The sequence below is a fragment of the Rattus norvegicus genome, chromosome 1, assembly GCF_036323735.1.
Source record: "Rattus norvegicus strain BN/NHsdMcwi chromosome 1, GRCr8, whole genome shotgun sequence".
NCBI classification, from domain to species: Eukaryota; Metazoa; Chordata; class Mammalia; order Rodentia; family Muridae; genus Rattus; species Rattus norvegicus.
The window spans coordinates 93,793,210-93,811,600 of NC_086019.1; the positions used below are offsets into that span (position 1 = coordinate 93,793,210).

Below are 18,391 nucleotides of genomic sequence, written 5' to 3' on the forward strand. Positions count from 1 at the left end.
GGATGGGGGTGGGGTCCATAAACCCGTGACATGGCGGATGAGATAGTGAGGTGCCTTTCCTAGGAATAAAAACCTGCAGCAGCAATCACCAGATGACATCATTTCGAAAGCAAGGGGAGACTCTGACCTTTCAGGAGACGGCTTGTATCTGGCGTAGGTGGCAGAGCCTGGGGTGGAGAAGCTCCCAGAAGGCTGTCGGTAGGGAGGGACTCTGTCGGCCCCTGCTGGTGATGCTGCAAAAGGTGTCTCTGGGAAGCTGACAGGCCTGGAAAGACACAGGAGTGGGGACAGAGGCCGGGTAAGGAGGCATTCCTGAGGAGGGGAGGAGGAGGGAGAGGAAGGAGAGGAGGAGGAGGGGAAGGAGAAAGAGGAAGAGGAGGAGGAAGAAGAGGAGGAGGAGGAAGAGGAGGAGGAAGGGGAGGAGAAAGAGGAGGGGGAGGAGGAGGGAGAGGAAGAAGAGGAGGAAGAGGAGGAGGGGGAGGAGGAGGAGGGAGAAGGAAGAGGAGGGGGGAGGAGGAGAAAGAGGAGGGGGAGGAGAAAGAGGAGGGGGAGGAGGAGGGAGAGGAAGAAGAGGAGGAAGAGGAGGAGGGGGAGGAGGAGGAGGGAGAAGGAAGAGGAGGGGGGAGGAGGAGAAAGAAGAGGGGGAGGAGAAAGAGGAGGGGGAGGAGGAGGAGGGAGAAGGAAGAGGAGGGGGGAGGAGGAGGAGGAAGAGGAGAAAGAAGAGGAGGAAGAAGAGGAGGAGGAAGAAGAGGAGGAGGTGGGGAAGGAGAAAGAGGAGAGTGGGAGGAGGAGGAAGAAGAGGAGGAGGAAGAAGAGGAGGGGGAAGGAGGAAGAGGAGGGGGGAGGAGGAAGAGGAGGGGAGGATGAAGAGGAAGAGGAGGAGGAAGAAGATGAGGAGGGGGGGAAGAGGAAGGGGAGGAAGGAGGAGGATGAAGAGGAAGAAGAGGAAGAAGAGGAGGAGGAGGAGGAGGAGGAGGGGGAGGAGGAGGAGGAGGAGGCGGCTGCATACAATTACAACAGACCTGCCCCTCAAGTCCAGCCAAGTTCTGGCGGCTATCCACTCCTTGGATCTGCATGCAAGGGAGAGGGAAGAGGGGAGCCCCCTCCTCCCTCTGTGCTCCACACTCAGCTCTGCAGCTAGGACTGCCCCTGGAGCCAATTCTCTGCCCTTTCCTGGGAACAAAGCTGTTCCTCTGCCCCTTCATTTTAGGGAAACTTAAATATGTGTGTGTGTGTGTGTGTGTGTGTGTGTGTGTGTGTGTGTATTTAATTTTTTAAGATATATTTACTTTTATTTGTATATGACTACTTTGCCTGCATGTATATATGGATACCGCATGGGTGCCTGATGCCTGCGGAGGGCATCCGCTCCCTTGGAACGGGAGTGTAATGGTTGTGAGCTACCATGTGGGTGCTGGGAGCTGAGACCGGATTCTTGGCAAGAACAAGTGCTTTTAAGCATGGAGTTATCTCTCCAGCTCCCTTACTTATTTACGTTTGAGACTTAGTCTCACTCCCAGCTCTAGCTGGCTGGGAACCCAGGACCTAGGCAAGGCTGGCACTGAGCTCACTGAGGTCTGCAGCTTGGCTTTTGTTACTTCGTGGGCTCCTTTTTCTTCCATCCTTCTCCATCCCTTTTAACCTCCTAACACTAGGTAAGAAAGAAAAAAAAAAAGGATAAAGAAGAAAGGAAAGAGGTCCCTTGATAAAGTCAAGGGTCACGAAGAGGGCAGTCCTTAGACTACTTCCTGCTGATTATAGCCAAGTTTGATCTTCACCATCAAGATACCAAATTTCTTCTTTTTGTTATTTCTTCTTTGCACACAACTACTCAACAAACTGCAACCAACAACCAATAACCACTCAGGGGGTTATATACCCCTGAAAAGTCTCCAGAATTCCAAACAGCACACTTGCAGAAACTCTCTGCTGCTGGCAAAATCATGCCTCTGCTAGGGCACGAGGCAAATCACAGTCAGCTGCTGTGGACGATCTGAAGCAGCCCCATATCCCACATTTGGGAATAAAACAAAAACATACAATAGTTGTGTGTGTGTGTGTTTTTAAGAGACCAAAATCCCAAAATTGTTACTACAGAGATCCAGCTGCCTCTGCCTCCCAAGTGCTGGGATTAGAGGTGTGCATTGCCTTGTCTGACTATTTTTATACTTATTTATATATTTATGTATTTATTTATAGAACGGGGCAAGACCGAGGGCCATACGCACAGCATGCTTTATCTCTTAATATATAATGCATCCAAGTGAGTATTTCAGCTGGGTCTGCCTGGTGGTCCAGACCTGTAATCCAAGTTACTGAGCGGTCTGGAGCAGGAGGCTTTTCAGTTTAAGAACAGTCTGAATAGCATAATGAGATCCTGTTCTACAGAAAGGGGAGTGAGCTGAGGATGTGTTCAGTGGTAGAGCGTCTGCCCAGCATGCCTAAGGACCGAGGTTCAACCCCCAGTTATCCATAAACACAAAATAGTATAAACTAAATACCAGTATCAAAGTCCCTGAGGCGACTACCAGCTCAGGGACTTGATAGCGGCTATGAGATCCACTTTTGTGGGTCTCCCTTGGACTGCTTCCCAAGAAGCCAGTCCTGCAGGTTTTATTATTGGCCTTGGAAAAAAACCTTTTTCCAACCTCCTATAGAGAGAGTTTTCTGTCCCTGTCCTGGGCCCTTGGGCCAGCGCAGGAGTGGGGAGAGAAGGAAGAACTGATGGGGAGGGCAGACAGAGACGGAGGGATAAGACAGGAAAATGGCCAGGCAAGGTGAATACCTTTAATCCCAGCACTCTGAAAGCAGAGTCAGGGCAGCCTGGTCTACAGAGTGAGTTCTATCTAGGACAGCAAGGACTACACAGACAAGCTTTGTCTCAAAAAGTCCAAAAAAAAAAAAAAGAGGGCTAGAGACGTGGTTCAGTGGTTAAGAGCACTGACTGCTCTTACAGAGGTTGAGTTCAAATCCCAGCAACCACATGGTGGCTCACAACCATCTGTAATGGGATCTGATGCCCTCTTCTGGTGTGTCTGAAGACAGCGACAGTGTACTAACATACATGAAATAAATCTTTTAAAAAAAGAACAACAACAAAAAAAAAAAAGAAAGAAAGAAAGAAAAGTGACAGAGGGGAAGAGGAAGAGGGAGGGTGGGAAAAGCAGAGGGGGGGAGGGGTGGCTCGTGGGCAGGTGGGACAGTGGACAGCAGGTGTCCTGGGGGTCCTTACCTCTTGCTGTGCAGTGGCTGGGACTCCCGGAAGGGCACCCCGGGTGTGTGCTTCGGGAGTCGGCTCAGGGACTGGGCATGGCCGGGAGTGGCAGGGGTGGTCCACTTGGTGGCTGGCAGGGAGTTGTGGGAGGCAGGCCCGCTCCACTGCCAGGGAGCGTTGCTGCGGTAGGGGGGTCGGCCCCCAGGGGTGGCGGCTTCCGACTCCATCTTGGGTTCCGACGTACTCATGTCATAGGTCTCTGGCCACCCCCTGGAAAGACAAGTTTATTACTTGTAAGCTCTGGGCCCGCTAGCACACGGGCCTTCTGCTGGAGAGGGATCAGCTGTCCTGCTTACAGTGGGCCAACTCCAAACGGTGGTGATTCATCTTAAAGCCTGAGAGGCAACTTTCAAATTAGGCCTGAAGCTTACGCAGGGCTATAACCCCTAGACCTGAATCTCTTTTTTCCTCCAGGTCTTGGCTTCTCTTCGTCCCTTCCCTTTTCTCTGGCTCAGGCCTCTAGTTGGCCAGTGTTTTCAACGAACCAGCCCCTCCCAACACCCCAAGCAGTCCTTTGGGCCGGAAAAGCCAATGCCCTCAAAAATCAAAGGACAGTCCCTGCCTTGTTCCCTAGAATCTCAGATGCTGATGGAAGGGAGGCAGGTGACCTACTTTGCAAGGTGGCTTAAAAAAGGAGAAAAGCACACGAAACCCAGAACCCTGGAAATAGACGCAGGCCCGTGTCTGGCTGGCACACGCACCACAGTGCAGAGATGCAGCTTGGGGTGTGGGGACCCAAGCTGGGCAGGCAGCTTTGCCATCGCTGCCACAGTGTGCCACGCAGCACGGGAGGGAGCCCGAGCTTACAGAAGGCTAAGCTCAGGGAAAAATCCTCCTCTTAGATCACAAGGGCCAAGCTCTGAGAGGCAGGTCCAGAGGATCTCATTCCGACGTTCCTATGGCCTGAGACGCACTCGGGCCTGGCTGCAACAAAGCCATGTCACCTGAGGGCCTGAGGGCGTGTTCCTGTCCCAGGCCCTACTCAGGGTACCTTTCTGCAGTCGTGTGGTAGAGCTGATGTTCAGCGTTCCTTATGGCTGTTTTGGGGATCAGAAGCCCCCAAGCACCAGGTAGGGAACAATGGGGATGCACCCCTCTGACAGAGCCACCAGATAGGCCAGGCTGGCAGAGGTGCAGGAAGGCCACATAGCCTGAGATTGCTCTGAGCTCTGAGCCAGGCAGAGCTCACCCCTGGATGCTGGGCATGAGCATGTGATCCGTATCCAACCAATCGGGAACGCCTCTCATCCCAGACAAAGTGACTAGTGTAGGACTGTCACGGGCTTTAGCAGTTCCTGTCAGAGCAGTGAGAGCAACCTGGGAGACACTTCTGGAATTACTGGGGTAGGGTGATGGCTTATAGGCCATTCTGCTGTGCTCCTCCCGGGGACCTAGTGGCGCCTTATGTCATCGCTTGCTGCAGCCAGGTGTGATCTAGGCGCAGCAGTGTATAAAAAGGACCGTTTGCTCCCCTGCACCCTTTCTCTCTTTCTGTTCCCATGTGCTCCCTGCTGGCCTCTCTGTGTGTCCTTTCTGTCAGTCTTTGTGTCCCTTTTTTGCCCTCATGGCTCTGCTGCTGTCTGTCTGCCTCTACTACTTCTTCAGGCTCCCTTCCCCTCCCCTTCCCCCAAATAAATGTCACATGGCTTGATTTCTCAGGGGGACGGACCCCCAGGCATCCCCTGACACTGCACGCTGCCGCCGCACAGCCGTATTATATTTTACAACAGGGCAGTATAAAGATCTATTTTTGCCATCGTTGCTATGCTGGGGAGACCCAGTCCAGAGCTGTGTTGTTGTGGTGGGAGACTGACTGAGAATGACAGCAACCAAGCTCAAGACCTTGAATTCTGGGTCCTCTGGCCTCCACTTCCCCAGTGCTGGGATTGCAGGTGCATGCCACTACATCTGGGTCATGCAGCGCCGGGGGAACCGAACCCAGGGCCACGTACGTGTTATATGAGCACCCTACCATAGCCTCAGCTCCAGTGTATGACCTTTCACAGCTAAAGACACTGAGCTGGGCTGGAGGCACATGTCTTTTTTTTTTTTTTTTTTTTTTCTTTTTTTCGGAGCTGGGGACTGAACCCAGGGCCTTGCGCTTCCTAGGTAAGCGCTCTACCACTGAGCTAAATCCCCAGCCCCGGAGGCACATGTCTTTAAACAGCACTAGGCGCGGGGGCAGGTGACTCTGAGCTCGAGGCCAGTCTGGTCTATATAGCACTCCAGGACAGCAGGGTTACATAGTGAGACCTTATCTTAAGGAAACAAAACAAAAGCCGAAACAACCGACTGAACAAAGCAAGCGACATCCGTGTCATACCCAGAAGTCAGCATTCCACGCCGCTCCCTCGCCACCCTCCCTCCAGCTCTCACACGTTGTCTGCCCCCTCGTCCATGCTCCCAGAGCCTTGGAGAGGATGCCTGAGCGTTCAACAGCCATGCGCCCTCTGTACTGTGACCAGTGTCTGCAGCCACCACTGTCACTGTAAAGAGAGGCTTCTGCAACCAAAGCCGACAGCGCCACCACCCACAGGCACAAGCAAGGTTATTCAGAAGACATTTTGACAGGTCCATCAGGCCCCTACAGCAAACAATAGCAGTAGCGTTCTCCAGTGGGGCCTCTGGCCTTCCAAGCCAAGGTGGATTCCCTTCTGTGGAGCTGGCCTCAAATTCAAATCAAAGCCACTGCCTGCCCCATGCCCACCCCTTCTTGAGACTGGATCTTTCTTCAGAGTTGAGGCTGGCCTCGAATTCAGGCGCACCCCCCCGCCCCCAGCCCCCAGACCTTGTGTGTCTACTTCCGGATCTATCTCTCCCTGTAGAACACAAAACGGCTTACTCTGCCCTGTCCACTGTGCCAGGCCTAGCACTGCAAACGGAGCTTGCATATAGCACGGAGCCCAATAAATGTCCCCGTGTCCTGCTGTTTTCACACTTTGTATGCCATCTGGAAAAGGTGACTACTAATGTATGTAATGTAATGGGTGCTGGGGAGGTATACACCGGGGACTAACATTGAGAACCAGTCCCCACAAGACCCTCATTTACGCCACTCCCACTGTCATTAGCCCTCTGAAACAGGGCTTATCAAAGCGGTTCTCAACCCGGAACCCTTTCTCAGGAGTTGCTTAAGACCATCAGAAAACACAGATATTACATCGTGATTTATAACAGCAGCAAACTTACAGTTAGGAAGTAGCAACAGAAATAATTTTATGGGGTGTGTGTGTGTGTGTGTGTGTGTGTGTGTGTGTGACCACAACACAAAGAGCTGTGTTAAAGGGCTGCAGCATTGGGAAGGTTGAGAATCACTGACTTATAAGGTTCCTTCACTGGGGTCTTGGGTGACATGACAGGGGAACCCCTTGCAGTCATCTGGAAGCTGCCAATCTTGTCCCCTACCTGCCCCCCAGGGTGATGCTCTTACCGTCGGGGAGTGCCGTCTTCAAAGGGTGGGATGATGACCACCTTCACGGTGACGGAGGTGCGCAGCAGGTCGATCATCTGGTCGTGGCTTAGTGTCACCACGGCCACCTTGCAGATCTCTACCAGTCGGCTGCCTTGCCGGAGGCCAGCCTGCCAGGCAAACCCATAGTCCTCCACTTCAGCCACTGTCCCATCGTACTTCACGTGGAAGCCCAGCTGCCCCAGCCCATTCCGCCGCAGGGTCATATCCACCGTCTCCCAGCCATTGGTCATCACCTGTGGGAAGTGGGAGGGATGAGTCTCAGCTGTTTGGCTCAGAGGCGGGCTCTGAAGACCCCTGTCCAATCAGTCCCCTCTGAGAGGGACTGGCAAGTCCCACTTGCCTTCGAGGTGTCACCAGGATCCCAGTCTGGGCAGGAAATATATACATACCACTCTGTGTAGCCATGAACTGTATTCTCCAAATATTCCTGTTTCCTCCCTCTCCTCTCAGCCCACTGTGGTCAGCTGTGCGAGCTGTGAGCTGAGCAGTCCTGGCCTTTTGGTTGGGGTACTAACTAACTGATTGATTGATTGATTTTGTGGCACTAGGGATGGAATATAGAATTATGTGAATTCTAAGCAAATGTTCTACCACTGAGCCACACCCAGACTCTCATTGGTGGGTTCTGGGCAAATGCTCTCACCACTGGACACCTTCAACTCCTTACTGGTAGGGTGCATGCGTGCGTGTGTGTGTATGCCCAGACGTGTGTACGTACATGTACACAGAAGACATCAAGTGTCCTCTCTGGATCTCTGATTACTCCCTTGAGGCTGGTCTTTCTCTGAGCCTAGAGTTGGTTGCTTTTTAGTTAGGACAGTGGCTAGAGGAACCCACTGATTTGTCTGTCTCTCATGCCTAGCGCTGGAGTCCACATGGCTATGTGTTATGTTGGATGCTGGAGCTGAAACCTCAGGTCCTCACACTTTTACAGACGTTCCCACCACACCGAGCCATCTCCCCAGTGCCCCCAGCCTTCTCTGTGACTTTTAATTTTGAAGCAGGGTCTCTCCCTGAATTGCCCAGGCTGTTCTTAGACTTGTGTTTTTCCTACCTCAGCCTCCCTCACTGAGGCCTGGGTGAACATTTAATTGCCGATGTGAGACTGCATGGGCCTTTTTGGGTTCTGCCATGGAGACTAGTAATGTTCTAGGTACGGGAGGCTGTCTAGATGGCTGGAGGCCCCAGAACTAGAAGAGGGTTGGGCAGAGCCCTTGGTCACTTGGATAACCGTGTAATATGATATAAGCCCTTGCTGTTTTAACCATGAGTGTGTCCTGACCTGCACAGTGGTCCTAAGCATTGCAGTAAGTAGGGAGTGTGGTAGGCTGCAGTGTTAGGTGACCGTCACTGGCTTGGGGTCTCATGTCACATACTTCCACTTGGTGGCATTGTTCTTGGAGGCCCAAACCTCCCAGCATGGGGCAGACCAGGTCACACAGGCCTTATTTCTCATTTCTTTCAGCTTTGCTCATGCGTGATGCCTTAGTGCTTATACATGAACGTCAGACATAAATACATGCTGACTGGAAGCCCCAGGGTCTGCCTACCATTAGTGAATCTTCTTGGGACGCCAAAAAACCCTTACCTTTGCTATGCTACCAACCTGCCAGGTAGGATGTGGTCACTGGTGCTACAGTGGCCCGGACAGAAAGGACATCACCAAGCCTTCTGCCCTTTTCTTTATGTATCTGTGTGTGTGTGTGTGTGTGTGTGTGTGTGTGTGTGTGTGTGTGTGTGCGTGCATGCGTGTGCACACACAGGTCAGGGGTGGACAGTGAGTATGCTGAGCTAGCCTTTCCCACTTTATTCCCATGAGACAGGCTCTCTTTGAACCAGGCTAGCTTTCTGAACTAGACTTGCTATCTGCAGCCAGCAAGCCCCACCAAACATCCTGTTTCTGTCCTCCACGTTGGTGGGGTACAGGTATGTGCATGGCCTCACTTGGCTTTTTATGTGGGTGCTGGGGGGGGGTTGAACTCAGGTTGTCCTCAGGCTTCTGTAGCAAGTGCTCTTACTCACTGAGAGCCATTCTCCCCAGCCTTGCCAACCACTCTGAGACTGCACTGGAGGTCCACTCCTCAGGAAGGAATGGTCATAGCCTACGGTTTGGGCGGGCATAAGCCCTAGTGGGAAAGCTAGTTTGCTAAACGGAATGCAATGTGCCAGTCAGATTGCCGTCTAAACAGTCATGGTCTCGCCATCGATTAGTACTGCCACCAGCTTGGTCACACATGCTTCCTTCTGTAGTGGTGTCTTGTTCTGGGGCTGGGGAAAGCAGTGGCGGTGTTAGCTGTAGGAGACTGGATGGCGGTTTAGACTACGCCGCCTACCCGCTCTTCCACTTCTACTTTTCCAATGTGTTTTGTGTTTTGAATGAGGCTACCCTTTCCTTTCATTAGGATGATCACTACTCACTGCTTGGGGAGGCCACTTCTGCAGGGCGGACCTCCTCACAAGCCGGGGTGCTAGGGGACAGTGCCTGCAGTCCATGTGGGTGTGTCACTGACGGGTGTCATACTTGTGCTCCTTTGACCCACCTGACCAGCTGACAGCTGACCGCGTCTGTGTACCTGGGGACCCACTCCATGTAGACTCAAGGTCTAAGGGAAAACAGCAGCAGCAACAAAGCCCAACGCACAGTACAGAAAAGAAGGCAACGAGGCAGATGTGGCAAATGGTTGGAGCTTACTGGCAGGGTCTTCAATTCCAGACAATGAGACCACAGGGGACATGTGACCAAAGGCTTGCAGGAAGGGAGTGACTAGGCCATGCTGCGGCCAGAGAGTTTCAGTAACAAGGGATTAGAGTACAAAGGCCCTGAGGTCGTACACCTGCCTGGCAGGTCTGTGTGTGAGGAGCAGGGCGCGGTGGGAAGCGGCTCCTAGAGGGATTAACAGGGAGTGAACGCACAGGCCGCCTGCTTTGTCTTTCACCTAGGGGAAGATAGGGTTTGGAATACAGGACCCAGGTGAATAGACCCCATGCTGAGGTCAGATCACAACGGAACAAAGGTAGAGAGAGAGAGAGAGAGAGAGAGAGAGAGAGAGAGAGAGAGAGAGAGAGAGAGAGAAGGGGGTTGTGTGTGCATGTGTGTGCCGTGTGTAAGTGCACCATGCACACATGTGTGTAGGCTCCTGCAATAATGTATGTGTGCATGTGTGTGTATATGCACCATGCACACATACGTGTGTAGGCTCCTGCAATAATTCGGGAGAGGCTAGGCATGGTGGAGCAGGCCTGCAATCTTAGCATTCCTGAAGTTGAGGTAGAAAACCACAGCTTCGAAGCTAGCCTTGGTTACATTATGAGAACATGTCTTAACTCTCCCCCAAATCCAGAGCCATGGGTGGCTTGTGTTATGGGGTAGGTATGGATGGGAGCGGGAGAAGCAGCTTCAGGCTGCTTGAAGGTGGCGCTGACAGATGGGGTGTGGATGTGAGAACAAGGGGGTCCCTGGCCGATTACAAGTTCCCTGACCTCAAACAAATAATGGACTTGGCCTTTCTGAAACAGGAAGCATGGGAGCATGGGAGAAACCACAGCTTGCAGTGACTGTGAGGTTTCCGGGGTCACTTGGGCAGCCCTGGGAAGATTCTGAGGAAGCAGCTAGAGACCAGTCTTGTGTTCTGATCGAGAATGTCGGGAGGCAGAACAACTTGGAATCAGAGGACAATTCTGCTACCCGCAGGCCATGTGGGCACATGTGAGTATGTTCCTCTCTGAGCCTGAGTTTCTCCATCTACATCAAATGGAGAGAACAGCATTTAAGCTGGCAGAGGACGTTTGATTGATCCGCGTTCGTTGAATGCCTACTGGATGCCTTTGTAAACTTAAGTTTGAGATCAGAAGAGATGTAGACCCCTGGGGTTCAAACCTTACTTTTTCATCAGAGTACTAACCAGGCCCAACCTGTTCAGCCTCCCAGCTCATACAGATCGGATATGTTTGGATTGGCCGTGCTGTGAACGGGACCTCCCTTTCTGTCAGGCGACTGACACACTAGCTACAGTGGTTTCACGAAGATGTATGAATTGTGAAGTCAGGCAAGCTGAGATTGGAGTTTAACCAATCCCACCTGATTTAACAGAGAGTGATGCTACAGGGCGAGGTCATGGCCAAGCAAGTCGAGGAAGCTCGCCTAGGCAACGTTAAGTCACTGATACTTTAAAACTTTCATAACATATATATAATAAAATGAAATAAAAATTTGCATATTATATAGGACTCCCCCCCTCCTTCCCTCCCTCCCTAAGTACTAGAGACTGAACTGAGGCCCTCAGGTGTGCTAGGCAAGTGCTCTACCACTGAGCTCTGTCCCCAGCACTGACAGGATGGCTACTCTTTCTGTTTCCCAGTAGAGAAACTGAGTCACTATGATGTTTAAGGTTGCCAACCTGACTGGGAGAAGGGGTTACCTTACCTGTGGGTAATGACTGTGATTCTGCTAACTAGATAGAAAGATCTGCCTACAGCGGGTGATGCTATTCCCTGCGTCCCCCCGCCCCCAATATATTATCATAGCTACAGGATCACACAGAGTAGAGTCTAAGTGTGTTTGGTGGTCACGCCGCCAGAAAATAACAATACTGGTGGTTTGAAGCCAGTCTATAGACCCCATACTCTTAACCACTGTGGGTACGGCTTTCTCTGGCATGCTTAGCACGCCGCTACCGACCAAAGACCTCAGAGCTGACCCCAGTGCACTCTCTGTGCAGTTCAGGTGCGATCTCAGCTCTTCTCAACACAATGTTCCAGGCTGCCATTACCACTCATTTGATGCTAATCGACCGCTCTTGGTTAGGCCAAGCGTTGAGCTGTCCACAGGAAGGAATTAAGACTTTTTAGCCCTTAATCTGACCCCGCCTGGTGGTGCTGGAGATGAAACCCAGGGTCTCAAACATGCCAGGCAATCAGTACTCTAACATCAAGCTATATCCTGACTCAGGGATTAACTTCTTTGTTTTATTCTGAGACAGGATCTTTCCACATAGCTCTAGATGTCCTGGAACTCACTCTGTGACCTGGCTGGCTTTGAACTCACACAGACCTACTTGTCGCCTCCTGCTAGTCCTGGAATCAAAGCTGTGCACCACACAAGCAGGGTGAGAATAGAATCTTCATCGTATTTTATGTCCTTGTCTTTTATTACAGAAAGTCAAACCATTCATGATCATTGTGACTACTGGTAAGAAACAGAACCCAGTGTCTTTCTTTGTATTTTCTCATTATTTTTTATGTTTCTTGCCCCTCCTCTATACTTTAATGGTCTAAACTGGGGTAGGCAACCTTTTGATATCTGATGTGGTGGTATGGTCTACAAATGTTCTGGACCACATTCATAGCTATCCTGGTTTATGTGGGGCTTAAGGGCCACAGGTTAGACCAACCTGGTCTAGAATCTTTTACGTAATTTTCACTTTTGTAAAAGTGTGTGTCTGTGGGCCGGTATGTGCATAACAGTGTAGGGACTTGGCACCCATGGAGGCCAGAGATCGGAAACCTCTGAGGCTAGAGGTACAGGCAGTTGTGAGCTGCCCGATGCAGACGCTTGGAATTGAGCTTAAGCCCTCTGCAGGAGCAGCACAGGGTCTCAACTTCTGAGCCATCTCTCTGTCTCCAGGAACCTTTTCTTCTATTGTAATTCTCCCAGAGAAAAGCTCTCTCAGTTTTGGTACTGGGAAATGGACCCAGGCCTTGTCAAATGCTCTGCCTCTGGGCTTATTCCTCCAGCTCCTCTGAGACTTTCAGTGTGTTTACACTTGCGTGTTCTACCTACTTTCAGGGGGTTGGTTGGTTTGTTTTTATCCTTCTGAGGGGAAGGGATGGTTACCACAGACTGGCCACATCTTCTCCAGAGCAATGGGGCTGAAGGATTCACCAGACTCTGTGTGTGTGTGTGTGTGTGTGTGTGTGTGTGTGTGTGTGTGTGTGTGACAAAGACCGAGACAGAGAGTGAGTTCTGATTCATAGGGCATGTTACGCCTGACTGCCTGGGCCAGGGAAGGTATCACAATCCTTCTGGAACCTTCTGCCAAACATGCAAGACACCCACTATTGCGCCCTCTTCCTTACCTTTAGCCTCTGGACAATGTCCCTGATGTCCTCCACAGAACCCTCTGCAGCCTGTAGAAAGATGTGGTCCCCTCGGCCGTAGAAGATTTTTATTGTGGAGGAGTCTGGTGTCCAGCCAATGACATCCCCACAGTAGCAGTTGAATACCACCTCCTTGGTGCGCAGGTCCAGGAGCACTACAAACTCGTTGGAAATCCCCAGAATGCAGTCGATCTCTGAGCCCTGGGCGTAGTCCTGAGCTGCCACTCGCCAGGCAACGGCCCCGGCACTGTGCTGTTCTGCTCCTGCCCTGGCCTTCGTCTTCTCCTTTTTCTTGGAGGTCAGGGAGATGAGGTTGAACTTGCCGGAGGAGTCAATGGGGGTGTTGGAGACACAGTTTTCAGCGAGGTCCTTCAGGTACTCCTGACGGGTCCTGGTGGCCATCGTATGGAATTTGTCAGATTTGTGAGCAGCGTTCTCAGCATTAATTACCTTGGCTAGCAAAAAGTCTCTGAAGACATCAGACTTGCGGAATGTGGTTCCGTTGGGGATTGGGGGGCCAAAAGGAGGAGCGTCTTTGGATCGGGTCACGGCCATGCTGAGGAGGGAGAAACCATTTAGAGGAGGGGTAAAAAAATCCAACTTCTTAAAACTGATAGGAGATATACTTGCAACCCCAGCACTTGGGAGGTAGATGAAGGATCGGGAGTTCAAGGTTGGTCTGGGCTACTTACAACTGTCTCTAGCCAGGGTGATAGCAAGCCAGGTGTGGTCAGCCTGGTCTACAGAGTGAATTCCAGGACAGCCAGGGCTGCACATGGAAACCCCATTCCCACTGACACCCACCTCCCCACCCCAAAAAAGGAGATAAAGCGCAGATCTTGTCTCCTTCCTGTCTGCCATGCTGGAAATGGAACCATGGAGCTAGGCGAGTGCTCTGTACTGAGCCATATCCTAGCCTTGGGGTTTCTTTTATGAACAGAAGCATATATCTAATCAATAAATGGTTAGTCAATTAGACTGGAAAGTTAAAGAACACGTATATATATATAGTATATATACATATGTAAAAAAAAAATATATATATATTATACACATGCATGCGCACACGCACACAGTGCCGGGGATCAGACTTGGGTTTTCACATACTGAACAAGTGATTTACCACTGAGCTGCATCTTCCGCCGTCCTTGGTTTTCCTAGACAGTCTAATGATGAAGCCCAGTTGACCTTGAACTTGAGACACCCCATCTCAACTTCCTGAGTGCTAGGATTACAGCTACAGCTCCTGGCTCCAGTTACTGGCTTCACTTACTCTTGTTTTACATAAACTATGTGTTAGATTACGGTTTGGGGGGGAAAACACCAAACAACTTTCTGTCCTCTCTACTCTCTACTGTCCTAGTCAGATGCGAGCTTACTGCATGCCCGCTGATCACATGATTTGATTTGGCCGACGCCTTTATAGGAGGATGGAGGAACATGTGCTTCCGTACTCTTAAGCTGCAATGGCATGGATGGGCCCTGGGGAAAGCCCACTGCTCTTAAGAGGGTGAGGAAAATCTGGAGCCTGCTTGGACACGAGCTGATTCTAAGGGAAAGGTCTTTCCCTGTGGGTTGAGACCCCTTGGTGGGGTGGTGCTGGTGCTGCTGAGTAACTCTTTCACAGAGGCTACATATCAGATACCCTGCGTATCAGGTATTTATATCATAATTTATAACAGTAGCAGAATTACAGTAACGAAGTAGCAACGAAATAAGTTTATGAGCTGACACATGAGCTATACTAAAGGGTTGCAGCGCTAGGAAGGCTGAGAGCTGCTGGTCTAAGGCAGGGGTCAGAGCTGCAGTTCTTGTCGGGCACTGTCAGTGTCGGGCTAGTTGGCTGGCCATGGAACACGTGTGTGCGACTTCGTGTTTTAAAAACACTTACTTGATACTAATATACATTGTAAATCATATCAACAAAGAATTTGAAAATCTGTGTGGTGGCACATGCTTATAATATAAAAACTCAGGAGGTAGAGGCAGGAGGATCAGGAATTCAAGGTCATCAGACCTTTTCTCAAAAGGAATAAATAAAATAAACAGACTACAGATTATACACTACCCTATGCGACCCAAATACAGCCCAATGCCTGCAGGCATTTTGGTTGACCTCTCTCTACAGCACTGTCCCTCATCTTGACAGGGAATGGGGTAACATTCACCCATCTGCTTGACAGGGGCTTCCTGGATGCTCCTCTCAGCTTTCGGATACAGAGATCCTGGTCTTTCCACAACTGCTAACTCAGCACACGAATAAACAGACACTGATGAACACAGAGTGGTGGCCAGGGCAGGACAGAAGCTCCTGCTTTGGACAGCAGTGTCTGGGGGTGGGGTGGCGGTGGGGCTGAGAAGGTGACAGCTAAGACCCCAGAGTCGGGGAAAACACAGCAGACAGAAGGAACAGCATGTGGGGCAGCCCAAGTGGGAAAGAGTACATGCAGGAGGCAAGCCCAGGCCAGAGCTCAGGCGACAGGGGCATGCCACACATGGCCCTGGAGGTGTCTCACACTTCCCATCTGCCATCTTCCCATCTGGGAGGAAGGCCTCTGTACCTGGGGTCCTACAGGCACAAGCTTCTAAGTAAGTCTGGGGAAAGGAGCCACTGGTAAGAGGAAAGATGCTGGGGTTCACCCACGTGCCACCTAGTGATGTGTGGAGAGGCCATCTTCCGTCACTTTGTGTATTGTGTTGTCTACTGATGACAGGGTGTAAGCATGCCCTGCAAAGCCTATGCAATGGTTGGTTTAACCATTAACGCCATATTCCCTGCTGCTAAATACAACTGTATTCACCTTTCTCCTTTCCTTCCCGCCAGGCTGCGACAGTGGCGGGGGCTTTGGCTTGATACCTTAGTCACAGCCACGGCTCTTGCTAGGCAGCCCCTTTCTCAGAGCCACAACTCTCACCAGCTTCTAGAAACTCCTCTCAGGCCCCTTGGTTTATGGGGTGGGCGATACTGGTTCCTTGCTGCCACTAGTCCTGGATACGGCAGTTCCCTGCTGTCCCCTGAACCATCCACACTGAGTCTGTCAAGTCCTCAGTGGTGACAGCAGTGGCTTCTGCTTCTCTCTGACTCCATGACAGAAAAAGATGCATCTGCAAAGACCACTGTGGCCGCCTCAGATGCACTGAGCAACCAAGGAGCCCCAAAGGTTAGCCTGAACCCTGCCTTTCATTTCCATCATCCTAGCAGTGTCCTTCCCAAGTGGGAGGGCCCCACATGCCCGCCAATCCGGCCTCAGTGGGTTCTCCAGCATCAACCCAGGCACCCATTACTATGGTGTGTGGATAAACACTGGGAGAAGAAAATGTATTCCACCAATAAGCAAGGGTAAGTGTGACCACAGAGGGTAGTGACAGTGCCCTAGCCAGGTCAACCAGGATCGCTGTCTCAACTCTAAGGGAGCTCTGCAACTTCCCCTGGCATTCAACTGCTCGCTGACAGGCTGGCTTGCCTCACATCCTGACTCATGATTTGGAGTCATGAGATTGTAAGCTGCTGATGGTTCTGGACAGCTGGAACGGCTGGCTCCTCAGTTTTAGCTGGAGGGGCTAGGCTTCTTTACAACCCTCAGGCTCAGGGAAGATGCTGGTGGCCATTAAGGAATGGCACAAGCAGAAGATGTGTGGCCACCAGGCCTCCTTGTCCTCTAGAGCTCAGCAGGAGCTTCTAGGACATGTGCAATTAGTCATTCAACTGTTGTTCTCTCAGGGCCAATAGCGTGGATCACCGGCCTTTCAAGGTCCTCTGATGCATTAGCCGGGCATGGTGGTACACACCTGTAATTCTGCCACTTGTGACAGAGAAGCAGGAGTCCAAGGCCATGATTGGATACACAGAGTTTGAGGCCATCCTGGGCTACATGAGTACATGTATACGCACGCACGCACGCACGCACACACACACACACACACACACACACACACACACACACACGCATACACATGGTCCAATGGGGCCAGGAGGGAGGGTGGGGCAGGCTGGCTTCGGTATTCTCCTCAGAGCTGGGGGAGGCACTGAGGGTAGGTCTGCCCAGAGAGTGGGTGCCTGGGAATGGGTGAGGCACAGCTGTTGTATTACTAACATTTCCTTTCTTTAAAAAAATCAAGAAAAGAGGAAACAGTGAGGCAAGGAAGGCAAAATGCTAACATCTGTTAAATCTGCTGGCGGGGCACATGATCCATTATTTCCTGCACTTTTCAGAATGTTTAAAATATGGCATAATAAAAATCTTTCAAAATTAAATCGTGGGGGCTGGAGAGAGGGCTCAGTGGTTAGAAGCATGGACTGCTCTTCCAGAGGCCCTGAGTTCAAATCCCAGCAACCACATGGTGGCTCACAACCATCTGTAGTGGGATTGGATGCCCTCTTCTGGTGTGTCTGAAGACAGCAGCAGTGTGCTAGTAACATAAAAAAAAAAATTAAATCATAAGACAACAGCAACAACAAACCTCCCCAAACTAAGAAGGGCTGTGTGTCAGGAAGAAGTCACGCTGGAGAGCAAGCCTGAGAACCCGGGAGGTGGGAGGCAGGAACAGGCTGCTGGGACTATAAGGTAGGGGAGGAAGGCACAGATAGGAGGACAAGCACTGAGTGCAGCAGTGTACCCCTATATTCCCTACATTCGGATAGCTGAAGCGGGAGGATCACATGTTTGAGGCCAGCCTGGGCTATATAGTTGAGTTGCAGGCTAGTCTGTGCTAGAGAGCAAAATTGCCTCAGAAAAGTCAAGGGCATGGCTGGGGCTATAGGTCAGAGGCACAACACATGCCTAGCATGAGTGAGGGCTGTGTCCAGGAGACACACACACACACACACACACATACACCACACATACACACACGCACACCACACATACACACACGCACACCACAACGGCCAACCCACTGTACCCCCAAGCCCCAAAGAAATCCTGACTTAGGGGTGCTTTGACACATTAAGTTTGTCATGGTGCCTCAGGTTTATAATTCCAGTACTTGGGAAGCTGAGGCAGGAGGATGACTATGGGTTTGAGGCCAGTCTGAGCTATAGAGCATATCTGAGACCAGAGTGGCTATGCGAAAGTCTACAAAAAACAATACAAACCAAGCCCTAAAAATAAAGCAAAACAAGGGTTTAATGGTAAAGTGCTGCCTAGCGTGGACTCAGCCTGCATTCGATCCCCTATCCTGTGCCACTCCCCTGCCAAAGTAGAAAGGTCTGAGGATAGGGGAGAAGGGCTACCTGGCTACCTCAGCCTCCCTGCTGACTCTGAGACACAAGCAGGCTGCTTGCTCTTCCCTGGCACGTGTGAGCATCTGTTCTCTGTCACCTGGGCTATCTTTCAGGTGTGGAGAAACAGCCAGCATCCTGCAGCTGCGACAGTATGTTCCAGTAACGAGGGGGGTGGCCTTGGGCCAGGGCAATGACTGATGGTGCTGGTCCCCAGCAGCCACTGGGCAATTCGTCCCACACAGCAGCTCACATCAGCTGCATGCTAACATCAAACTATTAAATACCTCCAGCTCTCACAAGACCAAGTCTACCAGTGTACATGGGC

The 18,391-nt window shown here is 51.3% G+C and overlaps 2 protein-coding genes across 6 annotated transcripts in view; one reads left to right on the forward strand and one right to left on the reverse strand.

The window, feature by feature from the left end:
• The window catches only part of LOC103689966 (MARCKS-related protein-like), a 980,777-nt gene that overhangs the window by 725,347 nt on the left and 237,039 nt on the right, over nt 1-18,391 (forward strand). The window lies entirely within an intron of this gene.
• Nucleotides 1-18,391, reverse strand: part of Sipa1l3 (signal-induced proliferation-associated 1 like 3) — a 207,420-nt gene that overhangs the window by 47,023 nt on the left and 142,006 nt on the right. For all 5 annotated transcript variants that reach the window (XM_008759131.4, XM_008759130.4, XM_039104443.2 and 2 more), the window contains 4 exons: nt 12,822-13,398; nt 6,705-6,979; nt 3,233-3,484; nt 128-265 (listed from right to left, as the gene is read on the reverse strand). In XM_008759131.4, the coding sequence (XP_008757353.1) occupies nt 128-265; nt 3,233-3,484; nt 6,705-6,979; nt 12,822-13,398 (1,242 nt within the window). The remainder of the gene's footprint in view (nt 1-127; nt 266-3,232; nt 3,485-6,704; nt 6,980-12,821; nt 13,399-18,391) is intronic.